Genomic DNA, 24,776 nt, shown 5'->3' on the forward strand with positions numbered 1-24,776 from the left:
ATCCCATTTGGACCCCCACAACTGTCTCTTTCAGTCTTTTCAGTTTCCTAAATTGCAGCATAGTTTACTATTTTTAGCAGTTTTTCGGGTCCTGAACTTCCGGAGCCGTTTTGAGGCCCTAAACGACGTGTTTTGGGAAGTCTGGGGCAACATGGGTCCATGGACCCATGTTGCCTCCCAAAGTGGTACTACTCGGATAGATCTTTCTAACGAGCTATCGTACGCGTCAAACGGAGATCGTATGCCAAAGTTACGACCCCGGGAAATTGATGTACCAATTTACCCAAACGGGGCCCACAATTTGGCGTTTCATCTTCTACGGTTAGGTTTTGGGATGTGACGGGTTTTCCATTGTTTCTCAACAATAAATAGGCCTTCGAGCCTCATTGTAACACCGTTCAGAACAGTTCAGAGGCATGTAGCCGCACATCTCTTCTCAGAGATAAGCTACCATCGCCCTAGCTGGTTTATTTCCATTTCTGGTTGTAAGCATATTTCAGTATTCTCCATTAATGAAATGAAGTATTATTTCCGCTGCATCTCTGTTTTTATGGTTATCGCATCTCTGTATTTATGGTTATCTCTGTAATCTATTGCGTTCCTGCTTAAATCCGGATCAAGTTGACACACGTGTGGTCAACAGGTCTCACACCTTGAGACATGGGAGGGCTAGCACCACCTTGAGAGCCCCCAACATTAGAGTAGAGAAAGGCATTTTCACCACCTAGAGACCCATGAGACCACTTTTGTGCCCTAATGTGAAAATTGGGGTCCACAGAGGAGCATTGACAAAGACCTAAGGGCCAACCCTTAAAAGATGATTTTAGAGGGCTTCTACTCACATCTTGGCACCAAGAAGCATCAGCACTATCCCTAGAAGGGCTCACAAATGCATGTTGTCATCATTCTCTCACCTACAACTCACATGTGTGGGCTAGAGTTGATTTTATTCATTGGCTACTAGGTCGGCTTCAAACCTAGCTTGTTTTTTAGCACATTATTTTATTATTTTAGGGGGCATTAGGGTAAATGTCTCCTCATATAAATAGAGAGATCATTTGTATCAAATCATCATCACAACTTGAGACCTCTCCAGCGAAGTCACAGGACACGTCCTCCAGGGTCCCGTGTCCCGTATTTTACGTACTGGACACAAAAACGGCCCTAATACGTGTCGAATACAGTTTTTATCGTGTCCTGGAAAATGGAAAATGTATTCGCCGGTTTTCGTCGTGTCTTGCATTTGGAAAACGCATATTTCGTTGGTAGAAAACGTGGCCCTAACGTTTTTCGACAGGTTGAATACGTACCCCGCAAAAAAATGTAATTTAAAGCCTAGCTGCCCACGCAATGGATTTTTCCCGGTTATTTTCGTCCTGTGCTGTCGTCTGGAGCTGTCATGTGGAGCAGGGTGTTTGAAGTTAGAACTGAATTTGGAGTCTGGAGCAGAGTGTGGTGCGGCTGGTGCCCGTGCCGATTGCTGTGCAGCATTCAGGTTTCCGCTTCAGCGTTCAAGACCAGCCCGTAAACCAGTAAACCCCTAAACCCGTGTTCAAATTAACTTATATCATGATTGATGCCAGATGGGGTTTCCTGTTTCTGTTTACCGTTTCTAAATTCTATGTTATAATTTTTTTCATTATCGTGCAGTTTCTGGCATTTTGATTTCACTCTATTGGACACGATGATCCTAGTCAAAGATAAGGAAACCTAAAACCTTGTGTTGTGAAGAGCCCGTTACATGCTGATGCAACGTTGTGATAAGGTCCGTCATGTGATTATGAATTTGGGGATTATGAGCCCCAAATCTGTTATGCGGATGATGAATTGGAGAAGAGCAAAGGAAATCCCGTAAGGAGTCAAGGGTTTGTACTACGTAGATAGAGCAACCAATGAACCCCCAACAGCACGATCAACAAGCAAAGAAAATTCTGTCTCATTGTCCTTCAGGTAGATGCCTAGATTCAACTGCACTTTCAACAATTAGCTTGATCAGAAACATTGGATTTAGAAAGAAAGGTTAAAAATTGTTTCAACCCAATGCTTAATATACCCACGAGCCACAACTTATACCTTTTATTCCGTGGAGGGAGTAAACCTCATAGACACCAACATCTTATAAAAATAAAATTGATATAGAAATCTAATGAACTATCATGTAATCTCCTCACTTTGTCATATTGGAAATTGATATATTGACATTTGTATATAGTATTGCAAAGTGAGTCATCAACTTGTCAGAAAATATATACGACCCTGCCTAACATGACACCGGACAACTTGACACGATTATTGAATGTTAATTTCTAGCCAAATTTCCAAAGATACAATAAGGATAATTTCTTGGCCATTTTGTTTCAAATCAGATTGTATTCCAGCCTCCAGGAAGAAAATTTGTCATGGCTATTTGAAGGTTGTTGAAGTCCATTTAATTGTTGGGGCATAAAAAGGATCTTTTAGAAAACTTTTTGAGATTTAATGTGATCTTGGAGAAATCAGCTCAAAGCCTCAATGTAAAAACAAAAACTTTCTTTGTGTAAGATAATAAATTTATGACTATGAGTTTAAGTCTTTAAGACGAGCACACAAAGATATTGTTTTAGAAAAACACTAGGGATGTAGTTGAGTCTTGACCTTTTGGTGTTTTAGACAATACTAGAGTTTTCATTCAGATTCAATTGGCATGTTGAAACCTTTCAACTTCAAGGATGGCTGGTCTACCCCATATTATGTTGGAAGAGCAATCAAATGTTTAAATGTAATTTAAATCAGCCTGCACTTCCTTATGTGCTTTCATCACCAAGGGTTTCAAACTTTCAACTTTCCAAATGGTCTCTCAAAATATTGACTGCAGTCTGCTCCTTGTAAGTTGTAGGCAATTTTTAGCAAGGATAGGGAGCTGTTGTTTCACTTCTGAAATGCCCTCATCTGCATCATCATTCATAATGCTTGATTCTGGGTCAAGCCTACATCTGCCATCCATCATACATTCAACTTTCAAGCCATTATACTCCAATACAGATTTGGGTGCATGCTAGACAAAATGCTAATTGATTGTGTACATCAATACATGTATATTTATAAATTATACTCTGTTTTTATTTAACTGTGCAGAACCAAGCTTTTATTCCACCCATCTGTTAAAGGGACATTGGGATAAGCTGCAACCTGCAATTTAATATGGATAAAAAACTATATTTCGATATATATATATATATATATATATATATATATATATATAACGTGTCCCCCGTGTCCTGTTTCCAGGTCGTTGCGTTTCGTATTGAATACTCGTATTTACATGTCCTCCGTGTCTCGTGTCCTCGTGTCATATGACTTAGCTCTCCAGTGAATTCGGTCGTCTTTCCAGTGGAGTAATTGGTTTCTATGAATGCATTTTGACATTTGGAGCAAACTGATTGCCTTTGGAGTTATTATCTTTGATCAATGGATGGAATCTTTTGCATGTTAAGTCGTAAGTGAACTTATTGTTGAATATTTATTTTCTCTATGTCTAATGTATGGAATATATTGAATTTAGGGTTTGTTATTGTGCCCTAATTTGTTGAAGATTTCTTGAATATGATTTAGATGTCACTATTGCATGCATTACTCGTGAAAAACATGTGAATGAATTTCCTAGTGGTGAATTTTAATTAGCTCTCCCATAAAGTTCCTTGATCCATTATGTTACCAGCTATCGCCTACACCTACCTACAAGTTAGTGAGAAAAGCCTTCAACCCCACAAGTTGTGGTTGGTGGCAGCGAACTCAAAGAAGAGACTGTCATACTAATCCCAACTCTCTCTGTTTGAGCTACCTCCTAGGTTAGCTAAGGGGGGTGGTCCCTAATGAAAAGTTAAGTTAAAAAATGTGAGTTTCTAAGAGAGTATTATAGTGAAAATGGATTAATTTTAAGGATTTATAAGCAAATATGGTGTGAGCAACTTGAAATAACAATGTCAATCATTAACATGAAAAAGACCATAAAACCAGTGCTTTATAAGGAATTTGCTCAACAATTTAAAGATATATTTGCTCAAAGTAAAATGCAATGCTCTCAAAAGAAAAAGCAAAGTAACCCTGAAAGGTAAACAAAAGATTGTTAGCACAAGATATTGCAAGATACAAAAATACTTTTGAGATAATCAACTTTATGAATCAAAACATGTCAGACATATCTTGCTAAAACCTAGCAATTAGTAATTAACTTGGAAATGTAAAAGAAATGACGTGTTAAACCAAGACATCAATATGCAACTAGACTTGAAGTATGAAAAGAAAGCACTTGTTTGAAAGGATTACAATACTTGCTTTTGGAATAGACTTTGCATATGAAAATTCAAACCATCAAGGGACAAGTAAAGTAAATGTAAGGGAAAGTGCTCTTGGTTAATTTTATTTATTATCTCTACAACAAGATTACAATTTAACTCTTCAATCTTCAAACCTCACCCTCGCCCAAATATATGGATCTCACAATGAGAAGTAGAGGGTCCCTAAGATGTCTTCTTCAACCAACTTATTTTGGAAGTAAAATTTTAATGAGGCTTGGGGCCTTCCTATATTAAACTGCCTGGATGAAGTGCAAATTGTGTTAATTCCCCAATTTAAAATAATGCTACATGCAAATGCTTCAAAAAGAAATTAGATAGTTGCAAAACTAGAGACTAAAATGTAAATGAGTTCATATGTGTTTGCACCATTAAATGGAAAATAGGCAAGTAAAATAGAATAAATTGCTTTAAGCTACAATTGTTTCAAATAGATGATAGTGCTCCAATAGTTTCTATGACATATAGCATAAATTGACCAAGTAGTGAAGCATATACTTGAAGAAATTATGAAACAACTAAAATTTGCCAAAGTATGAAGTGTTTACACATAAGATAATATTTGTTCAAGTTTACAATTTGGAAGCTTATGCATGTGGGAATTTAAATACAAGATTAGTAAAAATTGCATGTGGAGTGAAATGTGTTGATTTTAAGCATGCACAAAATGAAATTAAGTGTTAGAAAGCTAAGAAAAACTAGAAGCAAAATTAGTCCACCCACAAAAATCCCTCCTCTAAATGAGGAAGGGGGATGCCATGGGAAAAATCTCAAGCTCCCTCAAACAATTTTTTTTATGTTTTATTAGCGCTTAAAGCGGGTAAAAATGCCTCTAAGAGGGTTACCCACAATATGAGAGAGATATTTACAAAGATAAGAATCTAACAAAGATAGACTCTCTCCCAAAAAATATAACAACAACAAACTTGAAGATGGAAAAAAACTCTCCAAAAGAGATTCACAAGGCTCAAAAGTCCCACGGCCTAGATGAGTTTACAACTCTCTCTCAAGTGCTTACGACCTCCCTAGAAATCAGTGTTTGGATAGCGTGAGGGGGTCCTACATACACACGAGTGAGTAGTTTCCCAAAGCTTCTCCTCAAGCTCTTTGCTACCCAATGCTCTAGCCTATGGGCTGCAAAACACAAAACCAATTGTCATTGTGAAATTAAGAAAAATAAACCAAAATTAAACTACAATTTAATATACAAAATACTAGCTCAAGTAATGAGAGTGAACCCCCATACTTGCCTAGCTTTGGAAATGACTCTTGAATAGGAGATATAACTTTGAAAGAACTAGAATCAAAGAAGTATTTTAAATTTAAATGGATGATCAAGTAGCCATAGAGTAGGAAAACTCTCTTTTGCTCTTCGTTGGATGGAAGACTTGGAGCAAAAAAATGGCTGAGTATTGGATCATTGTGACTCTAGGAGTGAGTTGATCTAATTGAGATTTCTCCCACTTCCAGATGGATTCTTGCGCACAATACAAAAGATATTTCCTACACTTGAAGAAGTATTAGTTTACAAAGGATTAAAACAATATAATGAATAAAATAAACCAAGCATTCCTCCTAAAATGAATTGGCAAGCTTATCCCTAGAATATTACTCTAAATCAATGATATGTGCAAGATAATTTGCACACATCAATCCAAGCAAAATGGCAAGTATAAACTAATATTAATTCAATATGCAAAAGAAATTAAACACAATACCAAGAGCATGAAAAGACATCACCTCATAATGCCAAGAGAACGCCGGCCAGATAGCCCCAAATTCCTGATTATATTAAGAAAGTATGCAAGTACAAAATGGCAGAGTTTCTTCAAAGCCCAATAAATCATAACACCATACAATATGAAAACACATAGCCTCATTATATAAAGAATTTGGAGCAAATCACAAGGAAGAATGCATGTGAAAATTGAACTTGGAGCAAACCCCAAGGAAAGATAAGTCAAGTTCGATGTGGAAAAGATAGAGACACCATAGCAAAATCGAATTCAATATGTGCACCTCAAGGGAAATCAAATTCCATATATGTCATAGTAGACTCATCCATGAGTGAATCCAAGTATCGTGATAACTCTAATCAACAAATGCAAACTCAAACTAAGTGATGCCACATATATAGATGATCCCAAAGATGCTCAGCACAGATCCCTAGGAACTGCGTGATTTCCTCAATTAAAACTCGTAATCTTCCATGTGAATTGCTAAGTGTAGAAGCAACTCGAGCTAACAGTGAGAGAAAGCCCCACGAAATCCTCAGTGTAAATATTCTATAGAATATTCCTTCAGTACATGAGTTTCTCTAATAAATTCGATTTTCCACATGTGCAACTTTTACTTTATGTCTGGGAAATTCAATTTTGCCAAATAATGGTGTATTTATGATGCAGTGTGCTCAGTCATCTTCCACATGTCTGTTGACTCAACTCTTTGACTTAGGATAATTTCCAAGTCATTTCCACATCATTCCGTGACATAGAATAATTTATTTCTCTCTATTTTATTTAATTCTAGCCTAATTAAATGCCACAATTTCCACTAAACTTAAGAAATATGGGTTTTGAGAGTCCAAAACACCTTATTAACCCCTCAAAGTGTGTCACAGTAGAAATTTGAAGATGAGAGGTGTAATTTTTATTACCCATAACCCATACAACTTCTCTAGACTAATTACAATTTAAATACAATTTTACTTGCAATTTTTGACCTGCGGGAAATCTAAAAAATTAACACGAAATTTTTTGTGTTATCTAGTATGGTAATATACATCGACTCTAGACACTAAGATGTGGTAGGGGCTCAACCTTCAAACCGTCACTCCAGCTTTGAGCTAAAAAGTGAGTGAAAAAACCCAGAAAATTATTCACCTTTGAAAAAGAAAGGATAATTAACTAGATAAAAAAAACACTCCAAGGTGTACTCGTTTGTTGATCGAGTCCTAACATCCCAAGCCTATTACAGAATCAAAACTCATCATTACTAGTATCACTTATTACAATTCCCCGCATGGTGTGGAATCTGAATACAAGAAAGATAATGAGAAAATAGAAGTAGAGTTTAAAAACTAGGTTGACCGATGATATCTGATGGTACAAGTGTCCTTTGGATCATCCTTGGGCATGGAGTCCTCATATAATCATCAAGTGCCACTCCAATGGTCAACATTTGGCTCCATATGGGGATGCATACTAGATACAAAGTGAAGAACCTAGAATCTGCATCTACCGACAAAAGACATATATCAGCAGTATCCATTCAAAATATCATCAAGTACAAAAATAAAGAAATTGAAATTTATTCTAAGAGCATAAATGATAATTTATTCATGAAATAAAACTACTTAAACAAAATGACAAGGGATAAGCTTATAAATATGATACAATAAAATGCCCCATGGCATCAGATGTCTTCGGTGAAATCCATCTTGAGAACCTGCCTACTCACAGGCAAATCCATAGGTTCTTTCTTTGATGTGTCTTGTCCAATTCTGACTATTTTGGGACTATGACTTGCTCCAATGTTAAATTGTTTGTGGCCATCAGATATACCAAACCTCTTCTTTTTCCTTTTTCGACTATTGATGCGTTGAGGCTTGACCCTACTCAAAACTGGTGGTTCATTTTTTATATCTTTTTTTCTTTTTTCGCTTTTTTATTTTCTTCTTGGTTAGTTGCGATGGTGATGATGATGCAATTACTGTCAATCCTACTACTTTGTCTTGAAAATGCTCTGATGGATAATTTGAAGTACTCAAGCCTTTTGAGCTATGTCTAATTTCTTCGTTTTGAATCTGTTCTGTTGGGGGGGGATGAAAATTTGTCAACACTGCATCACTTCCTGTCTCGCATGATCTATAGATAATCTCAATGTTAGGTTTCCTTGGATCCTCAACATGACATCTTTTCTCTAACTCCTGATCAAGTCTAACAAAGGTATTATCAGGCATGGGGATGGTGGCATATGATAAGTCCATTTGAAAGCTACCACCTAACATTGATGCCCATTTTCTTGATAGGAGCGTTCCCCATGAATCAGGAACATCTATCACAACAATATCCATATTCATTATTCTATCTAAGTATGCAGCTAGAAAAACATATAAATCTTTAATTATCCCACACACTTCAATTCTTTTAGAATGCATTGAACATATGTTGTGATAGGGCCTAGATACCCTTAAATGTAATTGCTCCGTGAATTTCTTGGTCATGACATTTGATGAAGCCCCTGAATCAAGCATGCAATTGTGTAAAAGACAATCATTCACTATCAAAGAAACATAAAATCGTAGATGATCTTCATGCCCCACATAACACTTCATACTTTTCAATACAATTTCCACATCTTCTGGTTCGTCCCTAGGTTTTTCTTCCCTTTGAGTAACTTCAATGGCGCTTAGTAACTTGGCCCTTTGAGATGGTATCTTTAAAAGTTCTGTCGCTGGAATAGAAACCTTTGCATTATTCACCCAATTGCCCAAGTCAAAATTTAATTCTGAATTAGGAGGAGAAAAAATTATGTGATTATTCCGGTCTTGGATATCCCTTCTCTGATAAGTCATCCCTTTGTGTTTTGCATTAGTAAGAATTTGTCCAGATGTAGGTTTTTCCCCAAAAATCTTAGTGACTTCGTCAAAATTTGCAATCATATTCTCAACCCCAAGATTATTAGGCCTATGGTCAATCTCTTGATTTCTTTCAATGGTGTATATTTGATATTCCATGGAGAACATATTGATTTGACCACTTGTCCCTACATGTTCATCTCCTAACATGCCACCTTCCATAATTCTCTTTACATATGGTCATGTGGCCTCTTCATGGAACTCATTACATGGCCTACAAAAAGGGGAATTTGATCTACCATGTTGGTGGATTCCAATGGATTAAGAAGCCTATAATCTTGTGGAGGGGTTTTATTCTTTTGCCATCTATCAGTTGACCTAGGTTGGAATCTTTGCACTTGCGATCTTTCCATGGCCACCAACCTATTTTGCATGGCTTGCAGTTCGTTAATGTGATTCGCTTCCATGCTCTTGATGTGTTGAGTCAATTCTTTAATAGGATCATGTGTAGTCTCTTCCTGGGCCTTTCCTTTGGAATCATTTGATTTTGATGGCCCTCTATTCAAACAAGGAGAATTTCATATTTTCCTTATCGCTTTCTAGCCATTTCTATCTTCAAGACTTCAGATTGAGCTACACCTAGATTTGTAGGCTCCTTCCTCCTCAACTCAAGGGCAATGTCAACCCCAAAAGCATCTAGATATGAGCATAAAAGAAATTCATCAGGAGGTTTAACAGTAGCAGGAATGCTTTTTACTAATTCATTGAATATCTTGTTAAACTCCTCCATGGTTTCATTCTCATTTTTCTTCAGGTTGCTAATGGCATTGATCAAATGCCTATTTTCCTTCTTCTCTCCAAACTTATCTAAAAATGCAGTTAGAATGGCTTGTAAAGAGTTATATGAGTTAGCAGGTTGCTTAGTGAGCCAATCAAGAGCATCCTCTTCTAAAGATAAAACAAAAAGTCTCATCTTCGCATCCTCATAGTTAACAGTGTTACACCATTTAAAGATATAAACATTAAAGTTTTTCACATGTGATGTAGCACTGATGGCATTGTTACCTTGAAAGGAAGGCAACTTTTCAATAGCCTTGTCAGGGATATTGTGAGGATAACCATTTATGTTAGTGAAGTCACAAGGAACAAAAAGATCATTCATGATGATAGGCTCTACTTGTTCTTGAAAAAACAAATGAATATCAGAAATAGCCTGTTGCCCAAGACTAGCAAGAGCTCTACTATGAGAAAGTCTATTCAACCTCTCTCTAAAAACCCTTTCAAGATCAGGAAAGGGGCTAACTACACCACTTGAATTTCTCCTAGTAGAGACTCTTGCAAAATATGGATTAAATGGAGTCGCCACTTGAGCAAGAATCTAAATCTAAAGTTCAAAAATGTTAAACAAAAAGGTTAGTCGATTTCCCAGGTACAAGAAAGCTTGTCCTGGGCAACGGCGCCAAAAATGTTAGCCCCTGCCGCCTACACCTACCTACAAGTTAGTGAGAAGAGCCTTCAACCCCACAAAGTGTGGTTGGTGGCAAGGAACTCAGAGAAGGGGTTGTGTCACTAATCCTGACTCTCTTCGTTTGAGCTATCTCCTAGGTTAGCTAAGGGGTGTGGTCCCTAATGAAAGGTTAAATTAAAAGATGTGAGTTTCTAGGAGAGTATTATAATGAAAGTGGATTACTTTTAAGGATTTATGAGAAAATATAATGTGAGCAATTTGAAATAACAATGTCAATCATTAACATGAGAAAAACCATAAAACCAGTGTCTTATAAGGAATTTTCTCAACAATTTAAAGATATATTTGCTCAAAATACAATAAAATGCTCTCAAAGTAAAAAGCAAGGTAACCCTGAAATATAAAGAAAAGCTTGTTAGCACAAGATATTGCACGATACAAAAATGATTTTGAGATAATCAACTTTATGAATCAAAACATGTGAAACATATCTTACCAAAACCCAGCAATTAGTAATTAACTTGGAAATGTAAAAAAAAAAGTGTTAAACCAAGACATCAATATGCAATTAGACTTGAAGTATGAAAAGAAAGCACTTGTTTGAAAGGATTAGAATACTTGCTTTTGGAATAGACTTTGCATATGAAATCTCAAACCATCAAGAGACAATTAAAGTAAACGGAAAGTGCTTTTGGTTAATTTTATTTATTATCTCTACAACAAGATTACAAATTAACTCTTCAATCCTCAGAGCTCACTCTCGCCCAAAGATATCGATCTCACAGTGAAGAGTCAATAGAGGAGTAGAGAGTCCCTAAAATGTCTACTTCAACCAATTTATGTTGGAGGTAAAATTTTAATGAGGCTTGGGGCCTTCCTATACTAAAATGCCTAGATGAAGTGCAAATTTTGTTAATTCTCAATTTAAAATAATACTACATGCAAATGCTTCAAAGAGAAATAAGATAGTTGCAAAACTCGAAAGACTAAAACGTAAATGAGCTCATATGTGTTTGCACCACTAAATGGAAAATAGGCAAATAAAATGGAATAGATTGCTTTAAGCTAAAATTGTTTCAAATAAATGATAGTGCTCCAATAACTTCCATAACATATAGCATAAATTGACCAAGTAGTGAAACATATACTTGACGAAATTATGAAACAATTAAAACTTGACAAAGTATGAAGTGTTTACATATAAGATAAGATTCGCTCAAATTTACAATTTAAAAGTTTATGCACGTGGGAATTTAAATACAAGCTTAGTAAAAATTACATGTGAAGTAAAAAGTGTTGATTTTAAGCATGCACAAAATGAAATTAAATGTTAGAAAGCTAAGAAAAACTAGAAGCAAAATTAGTCCACCCACAAGAATCTCTTCTCTAAAAGAGAAAGGGGGGTGCCATGGGAAAAATCTAAAGCTCCATCAAACAAAAAAAATTATTTTTATTAGCGCTTAAGACGAGTAAAAATGTCTCTAAGAGGGTTGCCCACAATATGAGAGATATCTTTTCAAAGATAGGAATCTAACAAAGCTAGACTCTCTCGCCAAAAATATAACAATAACAAACTTGAAGATGGAAAAAACTCTCCGAAAGAGATTCACAAGGGTCAAAAGTCTCACGGCGTAGATGAGTTTGCAACTCTCTCCCAAGTGCTTACGGCCTCCCTAGAAATCAGTGTTTGGATAGCGTGAGGGGGTCCTACATACACACGAGTTAGTAGTTTCCCAAAGCTTATCCTCAAGCTCCTTGTTGCACAATTCTCAAGCCTATGGACTACAAAACACAAAACCAATTGTCATTGTGAAATTAGGAAAAATAAACCAAAACTAAACTATAATTTAATATACAAAATACTAGCTCAAGTAATGGGAGTGAACCCCCATATTTGCCTAGCTTTGGAAATGACTCTTGAATAGGAGATATAACTTTGAAAGAACTAGAATCAAAGGAGTATTTTAAATTTAAATGGATGATCAGGTAGCTATAGAGTAAGAAAACTCCATTTTCCTCTTTGTTGGATGGAAAGCTTGGAGCGAAAAAATGGCGGAGTCTTGGATCGTTGTAACTCTAAGAGTGAATTGATCTAATTGAGATTTCTCCCACTTCCAGATGGATTTCTGCACACAATACAAAAGATCTTTCCTACACACTTGAATAAGTATTAGTTTGCAAAAGATTAGAGCAATATAATGAATAAGATAAACCAAACATTCCTCCTAAAATGAATTGGAAAGCTTATCCCTAGAATACTACTCTAAATCAATGATATATGCAAGATAGCTTGCACACATAAATCCAAGCAAGATGGCAAGTATAAACTAATATTAATTCAATATGCAAAAAAAATTAAATACAATAGCAAGAGCATGAAAAGACATCACCTCATAACACCAAGAGAACACCAGCGAGATAGCCCCAAAGTCTTAATTATATTAAGAAAATATGCAAGTACGAAATGGCAGAGTTTCATCAAGCCCAATCTCATAACATGATACAATATGAGAGCATATAGCTTCATTATATAGAGAGTTGGGAGAAAATCCCAAAGAAGAATGGATATGAGAACTGAAATTGGAGCAAAGCCCAAGGAAAGATAAGTCAAGTTCGATGTGGAGAAGATATAAACACTAGAGCAAAATCGAATTCCATATGTGGACCTCAAAGAAAATCAAATTCCATATATGGCATAGTAAACTCATCCATGAGTGAATCCAAGTATCGCGATAACTCCAGTCAACAAATGCAAACTCGAACTAAGTGATGCCACATATGTAGTTGATCCCAAAGATGCTTTGCACAGATCCCTAGGAACTGCGTGATTTCCTCAATTAAAACTCGTAATCCTCCATGTGAACTGTTAAGTGTAGAAACAACTCAAGCTAACAGTGAGAGAAGGCCCCACGAAATCCTCAATCAAAATATTTCGTACAATATTCCTTCAGTACATGAGTTCCTCTAATAAATTTGATTTTCTACATGTGCAACTGTTGCTTTAACCCTGGGAAATTTGATTTTGTCAAATAATGGTGTATTTATGATGCAGTGTGCTCAGTCCTCTTCCACATGTCCGTTGACTCAACTCTTTGACTTGGGATAATTTCCAAGTCATTTCCACGTAATTTTGTCACATAGAATAATTTATTTCTCTCTATTTTATTTAATTCTAGCTTAAATAAATGCCACACTAAACTTAGGAAATGTGGGTTTTGAGAGTCCAAAACACCTTATTAACCCCTGAAAGTGTGTCATAGTAAAAAGTTGAGGGTGAGAAGTGTAATTTTTATTACTAATACCCCATACAACTTCTCTAGACTACACTTATTACAATTTAAATACAATTTTATTTGCAATTTTTGACATGCGGGAAATCTAAAAAATTAAAAATGACTACCTAGACCTAACCATATTCCACGAAATTTTTTATGTGATCTAGTATGGTAATATACATCGACTCTAGACACTAAGATGTGTTAGGGGCTCAGCTTTCAAACTGTCACCCCGGATTTAGTGTAAAAAGTGAGTGAAAAAACCCAAAAAATTATCTGCCTCTGAAAAAGAAGAGATAATTAACCAGATAAAAAAACACTCCAAGGTGTACTCGTTTGTTGATCGAGTCCCAACATCTTAGGCCTGTTACAAACTCAAAACTCATCGTTACTAGTATCACTTATTACAATTCCCCGTAGGGTGTGGAATTTGGGTACAAAAAAGATGATGAGAGAATAGAAGTAGAGTTAAAAAGCTCTGTTGACCGATGATATTTGATGGTACAAGTGTCCTTTGGATCATCCTTGGGCATGGAGTCTTCATATAATCATCAGGTGCCACTCCAATGATCAACACATTGCATAGGTAATTGTAAGGGTATTGGTGCTAAAGCATCAAGAATTCAGCCTCCTTAGCAACTTTTTTGTCATTCAATCAAATCAGAAACTCAATTCTCCTAAGGATCTAGGCATTGGTCTTATTTTGTTGGTGATCAATCTTACTTTTACCCATAAATTCTTCTTCTCTAAATTTGGCCACTTCAAGGCCAAGCTTGCTAACTAGGTCTTGGTGCAAATCCCTAGGCATGGAGTATTTTTGGCATTGAAGTGCCTAAACATCAAGAAGAGGGTATTTGCCACAAAATCTCTTCTTTTGATGGGCATTCACTCCAATATTATCCATAAATTTGTTTTCCCTAGAAGTTTGCCCTAAGCTAAAACTCTAGTCTAGTCTTGCTTCAACTTAGGGGCTTGTTTGAGGGCTTCATGAGCCTTTCTCTTGTTGAAAATCATTGTTGGAAACCCTTTCTCCTTGCCTTGACCTTTGGCCACCCCCAACACTCAACCTACTAATCAATCCCCAAGTGTTGTACCCCATCTAGTATGCCTCTATCAAGAAAGTGAATTGCTTCCTATTGGAGCCTTGAGCCTAAATTGTGACATTTTTGTAGAAGGCCTCATTGCATCACCTTGTACCTTAACCTTAGAATAGTGAATACCCTATTAGGTTCCCTTGTAACATGCCGAGACTCCTCCCATTGGTGAAAATCAATAAACAGCAAGGGGTTTTAGTTGTGGTGTGGTGACAATGAGCCATCACCCCATTATTATCACTTGTTCTAGTGTTAGCCTTGTAAGGTGCCCCTCTCCAAGGCCTGCCAAATTTTGCAGCGACATGCCTCCACTGTGGGAGAGAAGAAACAGTCAAGAACATCTTCTATGAATGCATGTTTGCAAAACATTGCTGGAATTCAATCCAGACCAATTTGCCTCAGTTTTGCAGCATCATATTCTTAGAAAATCAAAACGGCGGAAAAATTTTCTTTATATAGATAATTAGTTGTGACTTTCTTATTTTTATGTTCTTCTTTTATCTTTTAGTTCATCAAGCAATTACCAAAACAATAGTACAAAGAACACAGACACCAGATATAGGCGGACAGCCAGGGCAAAACCCCTATCTAGGGGAAAACCCACTCAACAACTCTTCCTTAATAACTTCTTGAGATAATGCAAGTCTCTTGACCTAGACACAGACTTCCTCCACACCAAGTCAGCCCTTTATTCCTTCTTGCAGATGATAACCCTTTAGCAGCAACTTCGACCTTGCAGCAACAACTTGCAGCAGCAGCAGCAACTTTGACTTGACAAGGGAGACTTCGATCTCCTAAAGGAATCCACACAAGAGAGAGATAGATAGCCCAAAATTTTGATCTTGACCTGTTCTTCCTTCTTCTCCAACTCTGCACTCCTTTTAGCCTTCTTTTCCTACTTCGCACTTTTCCAGCGCTTTCTTTTGGATATCGAACTTGTGTGTGAGAGAATGAGTGCTCCAAATGAATTCAAACTGCTTGCATATATAGGCTTCTGGTGAAGTCGACTTACCCAGATTGAGGCTGACTTGGTGTGGAGGGGCCAAATAGCCTATTTCACTCAATATTACTTATTTTTATGTGATTTGAAAGCCCAAGAAGAGTCTCTTTTAATGGACAATGACGCGGAATAAATCTTAACAGTCCTCAATGTGGACTTTGACCTAAAACATGATGACCCAAGCTTGAAACCCGTGCTTTAATAAGCCATAATAATAATAATAATAATAACCTTTTTATTCTTTTGATAAATACATTTCATTGTGACTCAAATACATATTATGAAGACCGAACCTAGTTACATTCTTCAACACTCCCTCTTAACTAGGGAAATATTCATAATAACAAGAACAAGGAAGATCTCAAAACATATGAACCTAGTTACATTCTTCAACACTCCCTCTTAACTAGGGAGGCATTCATAATAACAAGTACAAGGAAGATCTCAAAACATATGAACTATGAAGAGTTTAGGCACCGCAATGCCATGGACTAGATTCTTGACTAGGGCAATCTATCCAAGGTCCTCCAACAGTGTAGACACTCACGGTGCCACAGACTAGATTCCTAACCAAGGCAATCTATCCGAGTGGGACTAAGATGGACTAAAGCTCTCAGCCTCTCTAGGTACCATCAGGCTTACTTGCTAACTATCAACCCAGGTATCTAGGTGCGTATCCAAGGTCAGCACTCTATGACCAACGCCACCCTCCCTACTAGACATCAACACATAGGTCAGCCAGACGTCCTTCCAGGCATTTTGTATTACACACAATGCCTCAACACATCAAATCTCTCCCACTCAAATAGATCGGTAACATCAAGCATGCTTCCAAAACTTTGAGAGATTTATCTGTACAATCACAACCCCAATCAATAACAAACTTTCAAATGCATAAGTAAACACAAACCTTTGGGGTCTTCAGACATCTTGATGCTACTTCACAATTTATCACAATAGGACTCAAAGGCTTCTCAAACAAATCTTGACAAAAGGTTTCCTCAATCACTCGGCTCTCTTTCCTCTTCACATGCAGCAACCAAATTCTTCTTAGCACCTTAATATGCATTCTCCAATTTTCAAGGTATCCATCATGACTATAATATGCCCTCCCTCTTAATTTGGGAGATATCCTTCCTTTTATCGTGGCTCCCTCTTAACTTAGGGAGATTAACTTCTTTCTATGATATCGGAGAATCTTTTATGGCTTCCATTCTTCTTATTCGAGACATCTTGACCATCATTATTCATATAATTTCGTTCATCATGCTTATTCACCAAATCAACTTTACTTACAAATATCTTCAACATTTTGAAGATTATGTACCTGCACAACTTAAATAGCAAGTACAACCAAGTACATATATAGAAGCATGAACTTAACTATTTCAGAATTATACAATAATGGAAGCATTGGACTTTAGACATCAAATACCCAAACTTAGTTAGGTTCACAAACAGAGGACACATACTTTTATACTTCAACTTCTTGCTAAGGTTGGTCATAGACCCTAGACTTTCTCATCAAGACTTTTGAGAAACTTAATCAGGCTAACAATCTTCATTATATCTAGGACTTCAATATTTCTTCCAGAGATATGACATACCCTACTACAAAATATTGCAAACCCTAGAAGCAATTCAAACAAATATAGTTCTACAATGCATCCAACAACTTTAGAACTCATATGTTAGACTTCTACTAGGATTTAGTGCAAGATCCTAGATTTCATACATGAACCATTAAGCTTCAACAATCAAAACCAATCACAGCTCAATTTCAGATTTCAACAATTTTTCATAAATCTCAGATTATCACATATATTAGAGAATTGAACTTCTACTCAGGTTTAGTTACAAAACCTTAGAATTCACAGACATTATCATCCTAAAACTTCGACTTAGTTCAAAACCCTAGGACTTATGACCATCAACAATTAGGTCAACATATATCTAGGATTACATCATCATGCACAAGCATATCATAACAACATATGTTAGTCAAACCCAATGGCACAAACACATTTAGACATCTAACATATTTGATTAGATGGACAAACATATACCTAGGGTTTCATTCCTATGACATTATCTAAAATAAGGGTCTTGCTTATAAACCATACCAGACCTTAAAGATCTAGGGTTTTAACAGCAAACCCTAAATTATCAATGCTTCAAAGGTTTAGGATTTCAGACATCATCATTCAACCCTAACAAGTTAGGGTTTTTATAACCATACCAAAACCTCAAACATGACATCATCAAAGCATCAAACATTTTCTTTAGACTTCATCAATAACCCTAAGTAGGCTAGGGTTTCACACATTATCATCGACATACCCTTAAGTTAGGGTTTTACAAAGAACCTTTTTAGGGTTCCACAAGAATAATCAAAGATATGAGAAGGGTAGATTTATCTAATGATGAATCACCCAATCAAGAATCTTTATGATTCAAGAGAGCTAGACACAACAATGTTAGTAATGTAGAATAGTTTATCAAGAATGAATATACCTTTATCATGAAGAGAGCAAAACTTACAGTCTAAGGCATACCTTTTGTTTCTTAACATACCTTGTAATTCCAATGCTTGTTTTGTGAGGCCTTCTTCCAAAATCCTTGAGTGTTCAACAAGCCTTTCCTAAACAAGGAAAATATGAATAGAAATGAGATTAGTATTTAATGCAAACAAACTTAGATAAGTAAGGAAAACCAAAAACAAAAAGGAATAAGATACTTATCTTTAGAAGTTGGTGAGGGCTCCCTCCAAGCTCGAGGGATACCTATAACCTTATAAAACAATCCAAAAATGTTTTTCCAAAATATGTTAAACCTACAAATACTAGATATCAAAAATGAAACAACTAAATCTTAGAGCAAAGGACTTAGTAGTGTAAGTCGCTTATATATGATTCTTCGTCTTTATTCTTCTTTGGAGATCCTTCTTCAGCAACATTGGCTTGGTCCCTGTTCATTTTCTTATTCTTCAGATTGTTAGGACAGACACTTTTATAGTGACCCATTTCATGACATTGGTAGCATTCTATTTTGGACATATCTATCTTCCTTCTTGGCCCTTTTGACTTCTTGAAATTTCCTTTCTTGTGATGAGCAGAGAAGGCATTTGAAACTTTTTCTTCTTCATTGTTGGTTACTAATGAGATTCTCATCTCTTCTTGGTTGCAAGCATTCCATAATTCTTTGAATGAAGGAGTTTATTTCCAGTTGTTGATTCCTGAAGCAAAAGCACTCCAAGTAGGTGGCAATCCCAATAATGCAATAATCACTAGCTCTTTTTCTGGTACAATCTCATCTATGGCTTGAAGGTCATCTCTAATTCTAGCTATCCTTACAAAGAAGGAAGCCACAGTGTCATATTTTGTCATTTTTGTGGTCCTTAGTTCATTCTTAAGACTTGCCACTTGACTGATGTTCTTGATAATGAACAGTTTTGATATGAATTCATACATTTCTTTAGCATGGTCTATGTTGGAAATGTATGGGACAAGATTGTGCTTTATACCTTCTACCATTTGTGCCATAGCCAATATTTTTGAGTCTCTAAACTTCACTTTATCTACATCACTAGATCCTTTGGTAGGTTTCTTCACTTTTCTTCTGACCAAATCCAGGACTTTGTTCTTTTCAAGAATGAGATCAATTATTTTCTTCCATGACCTGTAATTTGATACTCCTTCTATTTTGTTCTCCCTTTATTGTGTTAGACATTGTCCTTGAAGGTAGTAAGCTTTTTCCTTATAAAATATCTTTTTTTGATCCCTTGCTCAACCTTTTGAGGCTTCTTAGACTCCTTTCAATAGATCCTCAAACTGCCTTTTTCCTTCTTCAACTTAGCTCTGATACCATGTTAGAAAATCAGAAAGGCAGAAAGATTTTCTTTATATAGATAATTACTTGTGACTTTCTTATTTTATGTTCTTCTTTTATCTTTTAGTTCATCAAGCAATTACCAAAACAATAGCACAAAGATCACAGACACCATATATAGGCGGACAGCTAGGGCAAAACCCCTATCTAGGGGAAAACCCAGTCAACAACTCTTCCTTAATAACTTCTTGAGATAATCCAAGACTCTTGACCTAGACACAGACTTCCTCCACACCAAGTCAGCCCTTTCTTCCTTCTTGTAGATGATAACCCTTCAGCAGCAACTTCGACCCAGCAACTGGCAGAAGCAGCAGCAACTTCAACTTGACAAGAGAGACTTCGATCTCCTAGAGGAATCCACACGAGAGAGAGATAGATAGCCCAAAATTTTGATCTTGACCTTTTCTTCCTTCTTCTCCAACTTCGCACTCCTTTTAGCCTTCTTTTCCTACTTCGCACTTTTCCAGCTCTTTCTTCTGGATATCAAACTTGTGTGTGAGAGAGTGAGTGCTCCAAATGAATTCGAACTGCTTGTATATATAGGCTTCTGGTGAGGTCGAATTACCCAGATTGAGGCTGACTTGATCTCCTTGAGGCCGACTTGGTGTGGAGGGGACAAATAGCCTATTTTACTCAATATTACTTATTTTTACATGATTCAAAAGCCCAGTAAGGGTCTCTTTTAATGGACAATGAGTCTAATGACTCAAAATAAATCCTAGAAGTCCTCAATGGAGACTTTGACCTAAAACATGATGACCCAAGCATAAAACTCATGCTTTAATAAGTTATAATAATAATAATAATAATAATCTTTTTCATTATTTTGATAAATACATTTCATAGTGACTCATACATTTTATGAAGGCCGAACCTAGTTAAATTCTTCAACACATATTGGTGAGCTGTGCTGTTTGGAGATTTCAAATTCCTTCTTCATAGCCATTTCTACGTTGTTTGTCACTGCATCCACACCTCGATGTTCCAAGCAATTTCGAAGATTCAATAGTATGTTCTCAATGGGCTGATATGATACTACTACAGTCTTTTAACAGATTGGCATTTGATAATTTAGCTGCTCAATCCAGATCCAATGGGTTTTTTGTTGATCAAAGATGCAAAAAATGTATCTGCCTCTGCTTGTTCTGACCTTATTGCTGTCATAACTGTAATAAGATAACTTATAGCCTCTTGTACTTGTATGGAATTTGTATGATATAATAAGTATTTTTTCAAGAAAAACAAAATAATAAAAATGTAATGTGGGATATACAACAGCTGATATTGTAGAGGCTTATTTATGAAATATTCCATACAATACATACTGAGACTTCTGATTAAATACGAAAGGATCAGTTCTCCAGTTTCAAAATTAAACACTAAACAGTCAGATTTCTACGATCTAGAGAAATCTACTCCAAGAGTTGCAGTCACATCACAATACATATTAATAAAGAATTATTTTTCAGCATGTATCCTAATATATTGAAATCAAAATATGCAAAAACTTTGGGAATACTGAATAAATACAGATTATCTTATTTAGTATGCACCTTATCTCTTATCAAAGCATTTCCTCCTGCTTTTAGAAGATAGCTGACTATGCCCTCTTTCTTGCACAACACAGCTTTATGAAGGGCAGTCAAACCATCCTGCAGAAAATGCTCCATTAGATTTTTAGTTCAAGGTCAAAATCTCAATAATTTTTTAATCTAAGAGAATGTGCAAAATTGCATCTCAATAAAATGTCAGATTCATACTGAGAACAATACCGAGTTCCCTCTCAATTTTAATACCACAAACTAGGCATCCATAAAAAAAGATAGCTTACAAAAACAACTCTCTAAACAATTCATCACTGAATAAGATTATCATAAAATATACAGTTATTCTTTCAATAAGGTATCAATGTAAATAGTTGAAATTACCTTGTCAACAGAATTTATATCGACATTGTGTGTCAGCAGAAAATCTAAAAGATAAGATTGGCCTGCCGTTGCAAATGTATGCAGAGGTATCCATTTTGCCTGCATTTTATTGCCATTGTGTTAAATAACTTTACTACGTTAGTGCCATATTTAAAGTATTTGAATTCTAATGCTTTTTCAATCATTCTAATTAAACAGAACATACATTTAGTACATGTCTACAAGACTTACAACTGCACTAAATAAGGATCAAATTCACGTACTGCCAAAATATTAAAATAATAATAACAAATATATTATTTCCAATAAAAATAGGAGTACTATATTAAAGTTCATGCAATATTATCTTCTAGATTGCAATCAACACAGATAAAATAGACTTCCAATAACTCAACATCTTTTGATGAATACAACAAAAACAGACAGTAGCAAATTGTAGGATGTAGAAGTAATTATTAATGTATCTCTGATGATCAAAAAACTGAACCAATGTGCCTGATGGCAGTCACCACTTGGGGAAGCTAACCTCCATCAAGACATCAAGGAAAAGAGTAGCAAACCAAAACCTGTACATAGGTTGCTAGCAACATAAGCCACAAATTGCCCCCCGGGGGAACAGTTCAATTGGCAATCACCATGTAATGAAGTCTTTGTGAAGTTTGAGGTTTGAGGATCAAATCCCCCCCAATTTACCGTGTGGGTCATCCATGGAGGCATGTATAGGTTCACCTAGAGATTGTAGCAGTTGGAATCAACCCCATGTCACACAAGTACAAACCCAGCCCTGTTGTTGATTCCTCTAGATATAAAACAAAACAAAAAAGAAATAAGCAATCAGTTACAAGTGAAGAGGCACTAGTTGTACCTTGCAAAATAATCAATAGAAATCACAAGGTCACACAGTCATTGGAAGGCAGGAGACATGTCTCGCAAATGTTAGCTTTTGGGGTTACTCTGAAAGTGTTTTCCCCTGGCTAGGAGAGAGCTAGGTCTCTTAGGCCCCTGTGATGCTTATTGGACACGGGTAGCTCAGTTTGGGTGGATGCTTGACCTTGGTTAGAATTCTAGCATAGTGCCTGTTATGCCTCATTTCAGCAAGGGTACTATAACCATTTTCATTTTTGACAACACCATTGTAAGTCCGAAAAGATGCAATTCAAAAGCCTTGTAGGCCATGTGAGGTTATGTATTATGGTATCCTAGACCTATTTTGGTCATCAACCATGCCCAATCCTCTTGGACTCCAGTCTTAGATCCTTTTGTCTTAGATAGGATTGGAGGACTTGGGATGGATCTACTTGGACACATGGTTTAAAGGAGCCATTGTTTTGGTAGGGGTGAATGCAGTTGTAGGGCCAGTCAATCCCATGTCTTTTGCACCTATGCCTTTTCCACATAGTCATGTGTCATAGAGTCTATATGCATCTTTTGGATATGGTACAGCATATCTCAGTTTCCCAACATGGCTTCTCATAGTTCACAACATTCCATATTTTATAGGAGCATAATACATATCCCAATGCACAAGGCTTCTGGGACCAAAATTCAATAGTAGCTCAAAATTATCATCATGAAGCCTACTTGACATGCCACATACAAATTTTGGAAAAAGGTGAAGGCATCAAGCAAATATTCCAATTTAAAGGTGGTCACACTCTCTCTCCTAGCCACGTGGGTAAAAATGGCCAAAAGTAAGTCATTCCTTGAGATGCATGGATAAACTTGATATGAAAGTTGAATAAAACCACACTTTGGACAAAACCCAGATGCCAGAATCCATCAATCAAGCAAACTGTGACCCATGCACACAAAAAATTGCCTTCATTTCCAGCTCACAAGTGGCAAGATTCAAGTGGGTCTAGAGGTAAACATCTTAAGTGTTGAAGAATGTAACTAGTGTCGGTCTTCATAATTGTATTTGTCAAAAGAAAATAAAAAGAAATTTTATTGTTAAAGAAAAATATTTTTGAAGCATGGGTTTCATGCTCTTTTATTTATTTTCTAGGTCATAGCTTCCATTGAAGGCTTCTAGGTTTTGTCATAAGTCAAAAGTGTCTTTGTCACATTTATTAGACCCATTTTGAGCATTTGTATCATGTAAAAAAATTTATTTTTGAGTCAAAAGTGCCATTTGTCAACTCCTCACCAAGTCGGCCCTGTCCTGGAGAAGTCAGCCCAGAAAGAGGGAATTTAACCCTGTGGAAGCAGTATAAATAAAGGCAGTGCAACTCATTTGAAGCACACACTTACAAGTTCGATCTACAAGAGAGAGGACGAAAAAGAGAGCACATTGCAGGAAAAGAAGACCTAATTGAAGGAAGAAGCAAAATCGAAGTTTGGAGCATCTCTCTCTCTCACACGTGTGAAGCTTTTAAGGTTTTTGGGCTAGTAGCTGGGGCTGTAATTTCTGAAGTAGCTGCAGATCCGAAATTCTGTAGCTAGGTGGCCGAAATTTTGGATTGAAGTTGCATCTAAGAAGTTGACACTTGGACACTTTGGCTGAGATCATTTACTTGAAGGAAGGGTTGACTTGGTGATTGGAGGAGGTCTTTGTCTAGGTCAAAAGGATCTTGGATTGTCTCATCTTGATTTGAATCTACTAGTGGAAAATTTTGACTAAGTTTTCCCCTTAATAGGGGTTTTGCCTTGGCTAAGTGCCTACATCTTGTATTCCTTGTTCTTGTGATGTTCAAGCACTTTTGACTTGGTAATTACTTGATGAAAAGATAACATAATAAAGAAGTAAAGAAGCCAACATACATCACAAGTAATTATCAAGAAAAGAGGAATCTAACTCTAATTACTACAAGCATTAATTTCTCAACATGGTATCAGAGCTAAGGTGAAGGAAGGACTATTTGAAGATCACTTTGTTGGCTATCATTTGAAGAAAGGAAAGCAATCTTGGTAGAAAAGATCACTCTCTCAATGGCAAGTTATTTGAAGATGGGACTCAATCTCATGAAAATTGCAGGAAGCTTGGTTAGAAGGATCATCTACAATCTATCTAGGAAAGTCAAGAGTGGAGGATTCTTGGCTGCACTTACAGGTACACTTGATGATGACAATGCATGGATTATTGATAGTGGAGCCTCAAGACACATGACAGGAGAAAGTGGACAACTTCATACTCTATCAAAAGGATCATCATCACATGCAGTGGAGCTTGGAGACAACAACAGCTATGCAATCAAGGGCCTTGGATCTACA

At 36.4% G+C, this 24,776-nt stretch overlaps 1 protein-coding gene across 3 annotated transcripts in view; it reads right to left on the reverse strand.

Annotated features, from left to right (window-relative positions):
• LOC149139973 (ankyrin repeat domain-containing protein, chloroplastic-like) overlaps positions 1-24,776 on the reverse strand; it is a 217,807-nt gene that overhangs the window by 104,331 nt on the left and 88,700 nt on the right. For all 3 annotated transcript variants that reach the window (XM_089448137.1, XM_089448136.1, XM_089448138.1), the window contains exons 3-4: positions 21,567-21,665; positions 21,192-21,290 (exon numbers count right to left, since the gene is read on the reverse strand). In XM_089448137.1, coding sequence (XP_089304263.1) covers positions 21,192-21,290; positions 21,567-21,665 — 198 coding nt within the window. The remainder of the gene's footprint in view (positions 1-21,191; positions 21,291-21,566; positions 21,666-24,776) is intronic.

This window comes from Pinus tabuliformis, chromosome X, assembly GCF_031772625.1.
Source record: "Pinus tabuliformis cultivar Carrire ecotype Pingquan chromosome X, CPIR1, whole genome shotgun sequence".
Classification (NCBI taxonomy): domain Eukaryota; kingdom Viridiplantae; phylum Streptophyta; class Pinopsida; order Pinales; family Pinaceae; genus Pinus; species Pinus tabuliformis.